At 41.1% G+C, this 15,176-nt stretch overlaps 1 protein-coding gene across 2 annotated transcripts; it reads left to right on the top strand.

The window, feature by feature from the left end:
- The first annotated feature begins 42 nt into the window (after positions 1-42).
- On the top strand, positions 43-14,625 carry socs7 (suppressor of cytokine signaling 7). Of its 2 annotated transcripts, XM_055184565.2 has the most exons (10): positions 43-2,843; positions 3,020-3,084; positions 3,341-3,445; positions 8,184-8,315; positions 9,247-9,392; positions 11,233-11,401; positions 12,773-12,901; positions 13,064-13,199; positions 13,844-13,987; positions 14,093-14,625. In XM_055184565.2, exons 1-9 carry the CDS (start codon positions 1,378-1,380, stop codon positions 13,962-13,964), a joined length of 2,469 nt encoding a protein of 822 aa, XP_055040540.2. In that variant the 5' UTR covers positions 43-1,377; the 3' UTR covers positions 13,965-13,987; positions 14,093-14,625. The 2 variants fall into 2 exon arrangements, with proteins under 2 accessions (XP_055040540.2, XP_055040541.2); XM_055184566.2 differs by lacking the exon at positions 8,184-8,315.
- Positions 14,626-15,176: the final 551 nt, after the last annotated feature.

The raw sequence follows: 15,176 nt of genomic DNA, 5'->3' as shown, positions 1-15,176 counted from the left end.
TCGCGCGCGTGTGTGTGTGCGTGTGTGTGTGTGTGTGAGAGAGAGAGAGAGAGAGAGAGAGAGAGAGAGAGAGAGAGAGATGATTCAGACAAATCCAGTCATATTGGGTAATGCAGGCGAATCCGTGTTTTTGGTGCCATGGCAACAGGAGTCTGAGATTCAACACTCATTCCTGTGGGACCCCACCCCCATTCAGGACTGCAGAGACTCTAGCTTATGTGTATCTATATACATACACACAAAACTCAACATACCTAAACTATTCATGTGTGATTTGGGGTTTTTCTGTTTATTTTGTACATTCAAGCATTTCATTGTCAGAGCATATTTCTCAAACACATTTTCTTTTAAATGTATGTGCAAAGCCATAACTATAATGACGTCCATAAACTCTTAGTGTTATGAGATGGTAGGTTTTAAATGGCTCTGTGGGCTTGTCAATGTTTGTAAAAGTTGGCATGCAGCGACATCGTTCGGTCCATCAGTGGAATTGCATCAAGAATACAATACAAAAATAGCGCATATAAAAAAGTCTTGACCATAGAACAATGGCTGAATGTAAACAATAACTAGGTTTATTTGCAAATAATGTTATTAGCGTATATTCAAATATACAAACAGGTATTTAAAGTAAGCTAGTATGCCACGTAATATATTGTTTAAAAATTCACAGTATTGAGAAATCTGGTTTTATTTGCCCTGTAAATGACATATTATAGTTTGACATGTGTCCCTAATTATTAAACATTTGTTAAATAATCACGAGCCGAACAAATGCGTCCGATTTGCAAATGAGAATTTCATTTTTGCATGGCAAAATGCGAATCCGCAATTTAACAGCTGACCGTATTTTTGACAACAACGCGATAAATGACATTTGTGTGACCAGCAGGACGCGCAAAAAAATAAAAACATTACAGCACGGTGCACGTCACTAAAGGGGGCAACACATAGCCTGCAGCCAAGTGGACAGCAATGGCACTGATAAGACCAAACGCGAAACGCATCGCATTTGCGGAAGTGAGCGCGCGGGTGGGGCCTCGGTGTGTGCCGTAGAGACGGTAATGTGACTACAGACGCCTATAGGATACCGTGAAATGAAGCGTTATGTATGACCCTACAAAGACCCGTTGATTTTTTTTTTAGGGCCGGACATTAAATGGCGCCGATATTTGGAAATAACAGGGGTCACCGTGCGCAATGTTGAAGGAGCGGCTGAAATAAGAGTTTACATTTTCTAATTGTCTAGCTGTGAGTGGGCTAACTAACACCAAGAGGATTAAACCCCGTTACCATCACACAACCGATATCTCATGACTGGAGCAATGTGAAACGCCGATATCGCTCATTCCTTCAGTCTATTGAGGAGGAATAATAATGAACGACGCGCAAGATATGTCTCCCGATTTTGTCTTGATGCGCCTGGTCTCCGCGGCCGAGGATGACCGCTTGGATGAGGAGAATGGGAATCTGTCGTCGGGCAGCGCACTGACAGTGCAGGAGGTCTTGGCTCATGGGGGTATTAAGGGTAACTTTGAATGCACGCCGAGTCAAATGGCCCGACACGGACATATGAACAAAGCTCCGCAAGCCAGCGGACCGGAGGCACCTGACACTGGAGTGATGGCGACCAGACCTGCGCTGTCTGTACCGCCTCCGCCGCTTCATTCAGCCGAGGCCCACGGGTACGATCTCACACACAGAGGGGGAATGGGGCCTCAGCTGCTGGTCTTCAGAAACATATCGAGAGACTCTGAAGGGTTTTCTGAAAATAATTCAGACGATCAGCGCGCCGTCAGGGCTTTTGAGGACCTCGCATCCGAATCTAGCGGCAGCATCAATAACAACATGCTTGGCGCCGTGGACGCGCAGCATCCTTCAGCGTGGACCCTGCATCCACAGCTCAAAGCTACAAACACGGAGGGAGCCGAGCTGTGTCACCGGCATCGTTTGATCACGGACAAAAATGACTGGCCGCCGGTGGTGGATAAAAGCAACCCCGTGTCGATGACAGAGCCTGGCTGGAGCTGCACAGCGGCGCAGCGACAGCTCCAGCTTCCCGACGGTCCTGTATTAGAGCTGGCGAGGAAATTCGGAGAGCTGGGGGTCACTCCGGTAACCGAATTTTTGCTCAAAGACGGTGAGCTCCCGCACTGTTCGTGTCAAAGCGTCCTCGGTTCGGCGGTAGCTGGAATCAGGCAGGGCGAGGACCCAACCGAGACCAGTGATGCTTTGTTGGTGCTGGAGGGCCTCGGGTCAGAAGAGGTGAAAGGCCTGGGCATCAACGCCTGTCAAAAGACAGAATCACAGAATGTTGGGGGACAGGGTGAAGTGGTGAACGCGATGCCGGGTGCGTTTGCGCTCAAGTGTTTCCCAGCGGTGCAGGCCATGGGGGTATCCGGGGGACTTTGCGCGCCCGCGTGTAGTGAATCACGGTTATGTTGTTTGTTGCGAGATTCGGTAAACACCACGGCTCAGGCTAATACCACTGACAAACGGACTCCCGAGCTCCTTTCACCACTGTCCGTTACAACCCAGGCTGAACCGAACCAGCACACTCCGTGTTCCAGCCAGGCATCCACTCCAAAGGCCCGGCCGGACAGGAGCGCGTCCCGTGCGCATCTCTCCTGTGCGGTGGGCAGTGGAGAGAAGACGCTAAAGGTACCAGGGAAATCCAGGAAGGGGTCACTTAAAATCCGCCTGAGTAAACTTTTCAGAACTAAAAGTTGCAGTGGCTCTAACAATATTTTGGACAAGAGACCTTCGGTTACGTTCTCCATATCCTCAGCAGGCAGTTTAGTTGACATGTCAGGTGCAAGCGGTACTGAACAAGACGCAGGGAGGTGAGTAACAATAGCCGACAATAATATACAACAGTAATATTACAGTATTATGTGTATGTGTCTACAAATACCTGTAATAAACTTTATAGCAATTAAAGTCGAAATCTTTGACACAGAACATAAACAGGACTTATTTCTCAAACTAAATAATTACAATAATAATTGTCTTTCCACAGCCAACCTCGACTCACAAGGGCACAAAGTGCTTTTTCTGCAGCCTCTTTTACTCCTCTATTCACAGGTAAAGTGAGATTTTATAGCAAAGGGAGGATTAAGGAAAGATAACGGGGCGGAAGCTTATGGAATCCTTGCAATATATTAAATTATGGCACAAACAAATCGCTAATAAGCTTAACACAGTGCATGATGAAATATAATAACCCAGACACAAGATTTGGATGAGATTACTCTCGTTTTAGTCCAATCTTAGGAATTAAGAGACATTATTGTAAGAAATGTTGTTAATGCCATCCTTATGATCATTTCTCTTCTTTTAGGAGAGACTGTGTCTTTGGTTGATGTGGACATCTCACAGCGAGGGAGAAACTCTCCTCATCCTCCCACTCCTCCACCTCCTCCTCGACGGAGCCTCAGTCTGCTAGGTGAGCCCCACTACAGATGTTCACAAGCCTCCTTTGATCTCCCACATTTCTTTTATTTTTTCCCTTTTTGCCTTTGACTTCACCATCTGTTTAACACTTTCTATCAAAACCTCCCTATCCTCCGTGGTATACTCCCTATATCCTTGATACTGTCACTTTTATCTTCTAGATTCTTTTCCGTACACTGTAAAAAGTGAAAAGTTGGATCAACTAAAAAATTACTTCAATTGCTAACACCTACAAATTTGAAAAAGTTATTTCAACTTAAATTTTTAATTTAAAGTGTTTTTTTCACTTAAAAATATAAGTTGAAACAACTAATTTTTGGGGGTTGTTACCAACTGAAGTAACTGTTGATCCAACTTTTACTTTTTACAGTCTATGACCCTGTTTAAACCTGGTATTATTCTTTGATCACCATTGGTTTTGTGATTGGATCACTTCAACCACACTTGGATGTAGTCAGAAACGCACATGACCGCATTACATCTGTATCATGAATGCAAATCTGTCAAAAGTTACTTCAGTATTAATTTTTTGTCATTTCTTGGTTTGCGTTCTAGCATCAAGTTAATTAAAGTATCACTTAAAGGCAGGATAGGCAGGAATTATCTAAAAAACTTTTTTACAAATTTGTTTAAACTGTCTTTATATACCAACACACAAGCAAAATGCAAGTACTCTGAAAAAGAGAGTACAAAAATCGAGTGTCTGTAGACTGTTTTAAACAGCTCATTTTTCCATTCACTCCAACCCCTCCCTTCTGGGTTTCTTCTAAAGCCACGCCCCCAAAACACATGAACGCGTGACGTCGACCGCTCTGCTGGGAGAAGGATTTACCTCAGACGAGCGGAGAGGAAGGAGCGCGTTGCATGTAGTAACATCATGTCACAATCACATGTAATAATACACCTAACTTTATCACTATGAATATAACCAAATAGGATGCCTTCTAGTACTCACTATTAAGCCAGTGTTTTGCATGGAAGAGTTTCCGTGATGTAAGCATTGTTGACTCTGATGAGGACTACAGTCCGGAGACAATACCGCTACCGCATCGTCGACTCGAGGAAAAGCCACGCGATATTTACTCTCGTTTGATTTCTTCGTTTATTCCTTTGTTTGCCTTCGCTGACTGGATATGCAGGTACTGTGAGTTCTGAATGCTCTTTCTCTGCCATACTTTTGCTCTTCCTAGAGTGCCTCGTGCACGTTCAAATCAATCGGGTGTGCGCATGTGTGGGCAGATCCCATAGCAACAGGGGTGGTGCCATGGTCGCGAGAGAGAGTGATAGACGCGCAAGCCAATCATTTGTTTCGTCCCGAACGGAAATAATGAGCTGTATTTAAAACAGTCGTGAGAGGTGTACAGACACTCGAGTTTTATACTCTCTTTTTCAGAGTACTTACATTTTACTTATGTGTTGGTATATAAATTTGTAAAAAAGTTTTTTAGATAATTCCTGCCTATCCTGCCTTTAAAGTGAGTTTTTGTGTAAAGTTTTGTTGTGGTTGGGCAAGTTCTGTTTTATTTTAAGTGAAGGGTGTAAGTTCATCTGTTCTAAAGATGTGGGTATTACATCTGAATGTTGTGTGATGAAGCTGTCTTTGTTGGTGAAAGAAGATGATTCATTATGTTTGATTATTCAGGCATGGGTTGATTCATGTGGCTGCCATTTTGATATTGAAAAAGAGTTTGGATGGGAAAACTATTTAAAAAGTAAATAATGTCTGTGTCCAAAATTTAAGGCAGCTGACTTGATGCCTCGCTGCCTCGTGAGGCAATGACTTTGGTGCCATAAAGGCAGCTCCGGGAATCCCATTCGGACAGCCTTTATAGGCAGCGTAATGGAAATCTGTTTGAAATATAGACAGAGAGCGCCTTTTGATTACTAATTGCAATAAAAAAACACAATACTAGTTTCATGTTAGAAATGCAATCAAAAGGTAAAAGATATTTACACTAAATTTGTGCTCCAGCTGCTTTCTTGGCCGCCCTTTTTATTTTTTCGAACTCGACCATGCTTGATCAATCACATTCCCCGCACACGCCTACACATAGAATTGCCATGAGAGTATCTCAGGAGACAGGAAGTAAACCAAACATTGAATTTGGACGTGCCTTCATGCCTTCAAAAGCTCCCTTCAAGAGCAGCATTTTAGACATTTCGGACGTAGCCAATGTCAGACAGAGAGTGACCCTTTTGCAGGGTAAGGCTATGAAGTCTGAGGTGAAGTATTTAAAGGATAACACCACTGTTTTTCAATATTTTACTATGTTCTTACCTCAACTTAGACAAATGAATACTTTTTTCAATGCGTGCACTTAATCTTTGTACAGCGTGTCGTGAATGTGTTAGCATTTAGCCTAGCCCCATTCATTCCTTAGGATCCAAACAAGGATGAATTTAGAAACCACCAAACACTTCCATGTTTTCCCTATTTAAAGAGTGTTACATGAGTAGTTACACGAGTAAGTATGGTGGGACAAAATAAAACGTGGCGATTTTTTAATCGGGCAAAAAATGAGAACTATATTGTATGGCGGAAGAGCACTTAGTTTGCAGCACTTTGACCTCGGGCACAGTAATATTGACGGAAGTTCGAGCGAGACGGGGAGTAGTAAAATATTGAAAAATGGTGGTGTTTTCCTTTAACTTTGGTTCTTTGAGATTTTTGTTTAGGAAATGAATTTTTTTTATTGAATAACTGCTGTCTGGCTCAATAGACTTCATACAAAATATCTTTATTTATTATTGTTGATGTTTACACTTAACAATCACTAACCAGTAGGCCTACTCATGAAATATTGACACTTATTTCAACAAATCAAGAGCAATATTAGTGTGTTAAAGTTAGTTCGTATGTATATCATATTGTATTTATATCGAGATGAACGTGCATGAACACCACCACAAAGTCATAAACAGGAGTGGGAAATCTTGCTGTACTTTTCTGTAATTTTTTCAAAGAAGGTGCACCATCTTGCACAGTCAAAAGTGACTTGAACGTACCTGACGTCGTAATCACGATTTACCAGCTTGAAAATATGAACAACCCAGCAGGACTAGATGTGCACCATATGTGCACAATTTGTATGTGAACAAGAGATGTCCGGTGAATTCATTTGCACAAGTTTTCTTAGTGCAAGCTAGATTCAAGATAACTGTGGGTGATTTTGGATAGATAAACTTTTATAATATGAGACAATGAACTATGATGTTAACAAAGATTTGCTAATCTCGCGCCGCCCACTTTAAGATGAAAAAATCTTTATCATATTTAAAAATGCAACATGTCGTTTGTTTGGGGTTTTTTTTTTGCAGTGCTGGTAAGATTTAAAGTTGGTTCATGTCTTTACTTAAAAATATTCTCTCCTCATTTCTTCACAGTTTGGAAGAAATGATTTTTTTAGCAGCATGTGTGTGTGTGATTGAAGTCATGTTTATCATTCATCTTTGTTGTCTCTATCTTAGAGTTTATCCATATCTTAACTTTATGTTTCACATTAAATAAAATCATTATTTGCAATTATACAACAGATAGTGTGAAGTAAATTCTGATTGGATGAGCCACATTCAAAGCCAATGTGACTATAAATGACACAAATGCACATCTGTGACTACACATGTTATATTGATTCAGATAGTTGCTACATTGTTTGCCAACCATAAACAGCCTACAGCAGATAATAAATTATATTACTTGGCAGACATCTTGTTTATGCCGATAATTATTCAAACTAAGTGGAAACTATTAATAAACACTGGGGTTCTTTATTCATAGTGCTGTTGCCTGTGTTTTATAGACGGTTTCAACATAAACAAGCGGCTTTCGTGGTCAACACGCAACTTCTGGTAAACCCTGCTAAGAACAAATAACAACAAAGTACTTTAAACGTAGTTTATTTATATAACAAGCAAAATAAACAACACGTAGATTCCCTCGGAAACTAAAACATTTGTTATTTTCGACGAGGTATTTGTTCAAAAGTTCAGTTTAGCTAGTCAGACCAATAAATAAACTAAAACCCGAAGTAAAGTTCGGACCAGATGTGTATTTGCGTCACCGCATGTTCGTCCAATGAAACCGTCTATACAAGCAATAGTTTATTTCATATTATACCACGGGGCTGTTGAATGCTCTATTCTGATTGGTTGAGAAATGTTCCACGGGTATGCATTATTTTTTGAGAAACGTACACCTGACCTGCAATATGTCTTAAAATAACCACCAGAGCAATGTCTGTGGTGGTAACTGTGGTATAATATTGACTCCGGTCCTTTGAATTATTTAAAATTAATTCACACGGCATTACCACATTGGGTGTGCATTATTTTTAAATAATTCAACGGCCCGCTGTCAATTATTTCTTACTTATACTAGTAATATTTATTTGTTATAAGCTGTATATATTTATATAATATTCAACCATTAGATAAAAGCCAGATTATAATTTCAATTGTAGCAACACTGTGTAAAGGCATTAAGAGTTTATTCTAAAACCAATTCTTATTTTAATGAAGTAAAGCCTTGAGTTTACAGCTGTTTGGTCTGAACATACAGTACACATGGAGCTTTGTTGACACTTTTAATGTAGTCAGCTTCAAGCCACTACAATGCACTGTTGGGTGCGTTTAGCATGGACCCTTGTTACTATTGTGACCCACTCCTTTGCTTTATCTATCCCATCTCCTTATTCTCCTTGCTCTGATACCTCCCTCCTGCTCTCTTCCAGACGACATAGGTGGGCCGCAACCCGGGCCTTTCCTAGTGAGCGTAATGGGGGCATCCCTGCAGTCTCTCCCTCTGCCTCTTCCTCCTCCTCCCCCTCTCCACACTACCATCCAGCATAGTCTCAGCCTCAATGGTAAGACTTGGGTGCGGTGGAGGGGGCTGTGTGTTGGTGTTTTAGGGAGCCTTTCTGGTTCTGAGAGCAGACTTCAATCCACCTGTCCGTCTTTGTGGACTCGCTGCCCTCAGAAGCATTTTTACTCCTAGAAACACTGTGTGAAATTGAATAGTGTGAATGTGATATATTTGTGGAAGGCAAAGACAATACGTGCCGCCTAACACATGTGTTGCTTTGTTAAATGGAGGCTTCATCCGACCGCACAGTTTTGTTTCAGTTCCCTTTGCTGTTTGGTGGTGAAAAAGGCGGTGTGACTGATGCATGTTTTTTTTTTAAGACAGGAAGTGTAGGCATGATGGTATCACACCGCAGCACACAATCTGTGTTCTACTTGTTTTTCTAGATGTTTTAGGCGACAACAGTATATGTCGTGTATGAGATATAGAGGATTATCATGGTTAGATTGTTTTATTTTGCATATATGAGGCTATATTTGTAATTTACAGTTACCCCAATAAGTATTTGGACACTTTAAGGGATCGTTCACCCAAAAATGAAATTTTGCTGACGTTTACTTTAGTGTGGTTTAACCCAGTATGACTTTGCTTCTTCCATGGAACACACTTCTCTTTTTTTCCGTACAATAAGTGAACACTGTCAGTTTGTCTGACATCTCCTTTTGTGTTTCATCTAATAGAAGAAAGTCATACATGTGGGTAAGTGATGCCAGAATATTTATTTTTAGGTGAACTATCCCTTTTATTCAAACTTTAAAAATATAAATGTAATTGCATTTAATAAGGTATCGAACCAAGTGACATTTATATTGAGGAACAATAGCACAAGCAAAATGAACATGCAAGCTGTTTTATTTTCTGGTTATTAGTCAAAAGTCATTTTTAAACCAAACAGGTTATTAATTAACAAATATGGTTCGTTTGTGTCTCAGATGCTTTCTTCCGGGCACTTCCTCATTCGGCCCCATCACCAATGGAGACACCCGCCCCTGCCAGAGTGGCCCCACCACCGATTATGTGTCCGCTGAGAGGGGCCGATTCCAGTAGCTTCACTGCCAGCCTGAGAGAGCTGGAGCGGGTAAGAGGCCAACACCTATGTAAAAAGTAAAAACTAAAATTTTTTTTTATTTGTATAATTATAGTGTCACTGGGCATTTAAATGCAGTGGCGGCCGGTGACTTCTTTTTTTGAGGGCGCACGATGCAAAGTTGGTCACAACATGTATGTAGCCCATCATGTGTGTGGTTCGTAATTTCAAAATATGTGTTCTGCACGTCAAGTGAACTTATGTGCATCACGTGTCTTGTCAAAATAAGTGCCTGCTGCAGACGCGTCCAAAGGGTCCATGACAAAAGAGACGCTCACGTTTGCCAGATACTCGCATAATCTCATGTGTAATCAGAGTTTACTGTTAAGTGAGTGTCTTGCGTGTATTTTGTGAACGTGAGCGTCTCTTTTATCATAAACGGTCTTGACACATGTGCAGCAGGCACCCACCCTGACAAAACACGTGATGCACATGGTTCACATGACACATATTTTGAAAACACGAGCAACACACATGACAATCCGAACACTTATTTTGAATTTGCACCCCTCACGAGCCGCCACTGTTTAAATGACATCTGCACCTTTTTGTTGTTAATCACATATGTTTTCTCTATAAGTAGCTGTTCAATAATGTTAAAGCGATACTCCAGCCAAATATAAAAATTTACTCACCCTCAAGCAATCCAACATACACATGTCCGTAATCTTTCAGACGAACACATTTGAGTTTTTTTAGTAAATATCCTTGCTTTCCAAGCTTATAATATGAGAAAACAGGGAACACCTTCTGACTTTAAACCCCAAGAAAGTGCATCCATCCTTCACAGAAGTAATCCACACAGCTCTACAGGGTTAATAAAGGTCTTTTGCAGGTAATCAATGTGATTTTGTAAGAAAATTACCCATATTTTAAACTTTATAAACTATAACAACTTGCTTCCGGCAACGATGGCATCCTGGACGCAATTCACGAGAGTCACTGCGCAACGTACCCATGGCAACGAACGGTCACTACGCTGAGTCCAAGATGGTGCAGTTACCGGAAGCTAGTTATTATTGAAATATGGATATCGTATTGATTACCCGCCAAAGACCTTTGTTGGCTCTTTGGAGCCGTGTGGATTGCCTCTGTGAGGGATGTAGGCACTTTTTTGGGGTTTAAAGCATAGACTGTAAAAAAAAGATGGACGATGCTTTGTCGCTTTCTTCCATTGTAATGAATTGAAGCCAAAAATGTCCGACCATGAGTGCTGCCATGTTACGTAAAATGTAAGTTTAGAGCCAGGGCTTGCGCAGAAGGAATTGTCCGTGGAGCCAGAGGCGGAGCCGTGATATCAAACTTCCGCCCAAACGCTCGCGCACCCAATTTAACCACGCCAATCATAAGAACACGCCCTCAAATTACAAGCTAAAATGAAACTTATAACAAAAATGAACAATTGAACATATATCAGTGTGAAAACAACTACCTTAAAGGACCAAAATCATATTTCAGAATATTTTATTGGAAGTGTAAAATTTTTTTTATTTAGAGCCGAGTGCTGTTTGTTTGTATGGAGAGGGCGGGGTTTATGACTTGTACTGCAGCCAGCCACCAGGGGGCGATCAAAGAGCCAGCGGCTTTACTTTTCAATATGTATGAGGCACACCCAGTTTGAAGTCAGAAGTTGTTCCTTGATGCCTGTTTTCTACCGTTAAAAGGCTTTGAGGAGCAAGGATGTTTACTAAAATAACTCCAAATGTGTTCGTCTGAAAGATGATAGACATATGTATGTCGGATTGCTTGAGGGTGAGTAAATCATGGTGTGATTTTGATATTTGATTTGAGTATCCCTTTAAGAGGTCACTGTGTGTTTGTGTGTGTACAGTGTGGCTGGTATTGGGGGCCAATGAACTGGGAGGATGCTGAAATGAAGCTGAGAGGAAAGCCAGATGGCTCATTTTTGGTGAGGGACAGTTCGGACCCACGGTACATCCTCAGCCTCAGCTTTCGCTCGCAGGGAGTCACGCACCACACACGTATGGAGCACTATAGAGGTAAACACACACGTGCATTACAAGTACAACAACGCACAATTATTTTGTAACAGTTTGTTTAGACAGACAGAAGTAAATCTGATCTTAGAATTTAAGCAGGGTTTATACGATATGCACAATGATTTAGATCAAATATCAAACATTTTGCTCCCTCTTTGGTTGTATGTGATAATCACACACTCATCTAGTGAATATTAAATGGGGGTGGCACAGTGTGCACTATTGCAAGAAGGTCGCCGGTTTAAGCCTTGGTTGGGTCGGGGGCCATGTGTATTGATTAATTTGTGTTAAGATTAAAGGGATAGTTCACCCAAAAATTGAAGTTCAGCACAGTCGCAGTTTCATAATAGAACAGAGGTGAAGTTTTTAGGTTCTTGTCCACTCTTTTGTTTGTTTATTTATTCTTCATGCCATTCCAGCATCTATGGCTATATTCATGGTGAGAACTGGTTAATCCATACACAAGTTAATCCATACATACATTGGAGGAGGGGCTATTTGTCAGTATCCGGAGCAAACCCACGCTGTACACAGGGAGAACATGCAATCTCCACACAGAAAGGCCATAAACTGGGGACCTTCTTGCTGTGAGGCAACAGTGCTACCCACCAAGCCACTGTGCCGCCCCTGTCCACTCTTTTTACATCAACATCTACTCTCAGTTGTTGCATGGTGTCTTGTTCATGCTTATGCTTACATCACTACTTTAGCAAACCTGTTTGTGTGTAAAAAAAATCATATGAACGCTACATAAACAGACATACTTGGGGAGCCAAATGGGGATTCACACTTACATTTTATACAGGCAAAATTTTAAAGGTCCCGTTTTTTCTGTATTTTTTAAGCTTTGATTGTGTTTTACAATGCGCAATATAACATGTGTTCATGTTTCATGTGTAAAAAAACAGTATTTTTCATACAATTTACTTATGTGTAACTGTCCTCAAAACGGGCTGATGTCTTTCTTGTTCTATGAAGTCCCTCCTTCAGAAATACGTATCAAGTTCTGATTGTGTCGTTTGTTTAGTGTGTTGTTATTCGATAGCAGCTTAGCTTGCTGTTAGCTTAGCTTGTCGTTAGCTTAGCTGCCGACTGACGTATTCCTGTGGGCGGAGTTCAGTCAAAAACTGTTCTACTGACATCATTAAAGCAGGAAGTAGAGGGCTGTAGTCCAATCTGGCCGTTCGCTGTAGGTTTTAAAAGGCGAATTCTGTTATATTTCTGAAAATATATCGCCTGGCAGTGAACTTTGAGCTTTATCATTTTAAAGGTATTATTTATGCTATAATAGCAACATTACACACTAACTAGAGTTTTAAAAAATGGGACCAGAAAGAACGTGACCTTTAATATATTTTTCTATGTTCACAGGAACCTTCAGTTTATGGTGCCACCCTAAATTCGAGGACCGCTGCCATTCTGTGGTCGAATTTATCGAGCGAGCCATCATGCACTCTAAAAATGGGAAATTCCTCTACTTCTTGCGTTCACGTGTACCTGGTGAGACCCTGCAAATATGTCCTGCTCATCATTGCCAGTCACAATTATTAAATTTACACTTGTGGATAAAATATGTGCAGGGTTTTGTTTGTTATGCCCAGGAACAGGTTAAAAGTTAGATGTGAGAGATCAAAGTAATGAAAGCTGTGGTATGTGTTTCAGGACTGCCTCCAACCCCTGTGCAGCTGCTCTATCCAGTCTCACGCTTCAGCAATGTGAAATCACTCCAGCATTTGTGCCGTTTCTGCATCCGACAACTCGTCCGCATAGACCACATTCAGGAGTTGCCCCTTCCCAAGTATGATTCACTCTTTCTTTACTTTTAAAATTAATTCATTTTTGTTTTATGATGACATCATATTTGTTTGTACCTGACATAGTTTCAGTTTTCTATTTTATGGTTTTGAGTTTATCACAGATTACTATCTATATGGTATTTTGTTTTATTAAGCTTCGAGCGGGCACACCACCGGTGACTTTGTCGATGTGTGTCACCCGTCTCTTTCATTGTGGTTGTTGAGCTGCATGCACACTGCCAGCATCTAGCAATGGCGGAGCAACGCCATCTTATCATTGCAATTGCAAAACGAGGGACAGTGACCATTGGCGACAGGAAGTGGGCGTGTCCAGCTGTGCAACAAAAGTACCCAGATGACATACTACTTACAGATAGATTTTGAAGTGTGCATTCGACTCATATTTTTCAAATTCCTGGACACGGCCATGTTCTGCCGCAAAGGTCACTCGTGTCACTGGAAGTCACCAAGCTTTCATTGGAATGAGTGAGATTGCGTTGCTCTGCCATTGCTCATCGCTGGAAATGTGCACACCGCTTAAAAGTATAGAATACTATAGCTATACAGTTGATTTAGGATATAAAATATAAAATATTCATCTGCTCACAACAAATCTATCAACCCTAACTTTTCTTATCTCTCATAGACCGCTCATTGTCTACCTGAGGAAGTTTTATTACTATGACCCAGAAGAAGAGATGTACCTGTCAATCAAAGGCATGCGCCAGGCAGCAGGTGTGGAACAGGAAGCCGAATCTGAAACATAGCCAGATCGGTGCCGGTTTTCACTGTAAGTACCTACAGAAGTGCGGCATCTGATTGTAAACATGCATTATAACACTTTTCTGTAGTCCACAAACATGTTGAGATGCTTCACATATGATTCATTTCACAGGATTTCTGTGTGGATAATAGATGGAACAGCGCATGGACACTTCCTGGTGCACAGCTCTGCTCCAACTCCCTGCCAGTCTTCCAGCAGCAGCCAATCAACATCAGCGGACTGGCCCCTCCTCTTTGACCGAACATGGACAGAGGGAGTTCAGAGGAGTGCTGGAATACTGTCTATGTTGAGCAGACAAATAAATCCAGAGACTGAAATGATAGACAAAAGACTTGAAAACACTGGACAGCATACAGTGGACTTAAAAAATAAGTTAAACAAAAATCGATCATGGACATTTGATTTGGGGTACTAGAAAAAGCCTTCATCTGTGAGTTATATTACACTGGAGTTTTTAAAATGGCCGGTTTGTGAATCCGTCTCTGTTTTGTTATTTTTTTTTCTTTTCCCATCAGGCTCTTGTCGCTGGGTGGAGTGTGTGACCCCTTTATTTGCCCTTTCTGTAAATCCTTCAGTCTGATCTGGCCACATGAACTGTATTTTGAGTAAAAGACAAAGTAAACATGAAAATAAGTGGTGGTATACTTCATGACTTTATCATATTATTGACGATTAAGAATTACAATTTGGACATGCTACTTTACACAGTACAACCCAAAATAGGAGGTACCATATTACTGATAAAAGAGTATTATTGTCTTTTAAAAATGTACCATAGTTATTCCATGGGTTTCTTTGGTGTATTTAAACCGGGGTGTTTGCTTTATTCTGGTTAAGAAATGTTCCACAAGTATGCATTATTTTTGATAAGCGCACACCTGACCTGTCAAATGTTTTAAAATAACCCCCAGAGCAATGTTTTAGTAATGTCTGGTAACCGTGGTATAAGCGGAATAGTTGACTCCCGACCTTTGAATTATGTAAGTAATAATTGACGACGGGCCGTTGAGTTATGAGAAAATGATGCACACCCAAGGTGCAATGCGGCACGACGCAAAGCAGAGTGCCGTTACACCGCGGGTGTGCATTATTTTCAAATAATTCAATGGCCTGTAGTCAATTATTCCTCTTATACCACGGTTACCACAAACATTGCTCTGGTGCCTTTTTCTTGAGACTTTTGACAGGTTAGGTG

This window comes from Misgurnus anguillicaudatus, chromosome 14 (assembly GCF_027580225.2).
Source record: "Misgurnus anguillicaudatus chromosome 14, ASM2758022v2, whole genome shotgun sequence".
Taxonomy (NCBI): domain Eukaryota; kingdom Metazoa; phylum Chordata; class Actinopteri; order Cypriniformes; family Cobitidae; genus Misgurnus; species Misgurnus anguillicaudatus.
This window is presented reverse-complemented; position numbering and strand designations above follow the sequence as displayed.

What these genes read in the sequence shown, in the direction of transcription:
- socs7 (XM_055184565.2), top strand. Translation starts at nt 1,378, where the DNA reads ATGAACGACGCGCAAGATATGTCTCCCGATTTTGTCTTGATGCGCCTG. An exon ending in TTTTACTCCTCTATTCACAG is followed by an intron (nt 3,085 to 3,340) that starts GTAAAGTGAGAT and finishes CTCTTCTTTTAG; the next exon opens with GAGAGACTGTGTCTTTGGTT. An exon ending in ACGTATGGAGCACTATAGAG is followed by an intron (nt 11,402 to 12,772) that starts GTAAACACACAC and finishes CTATGTTCACAG; the next exon opens with GAACCTTCAGTTTATGGTGC.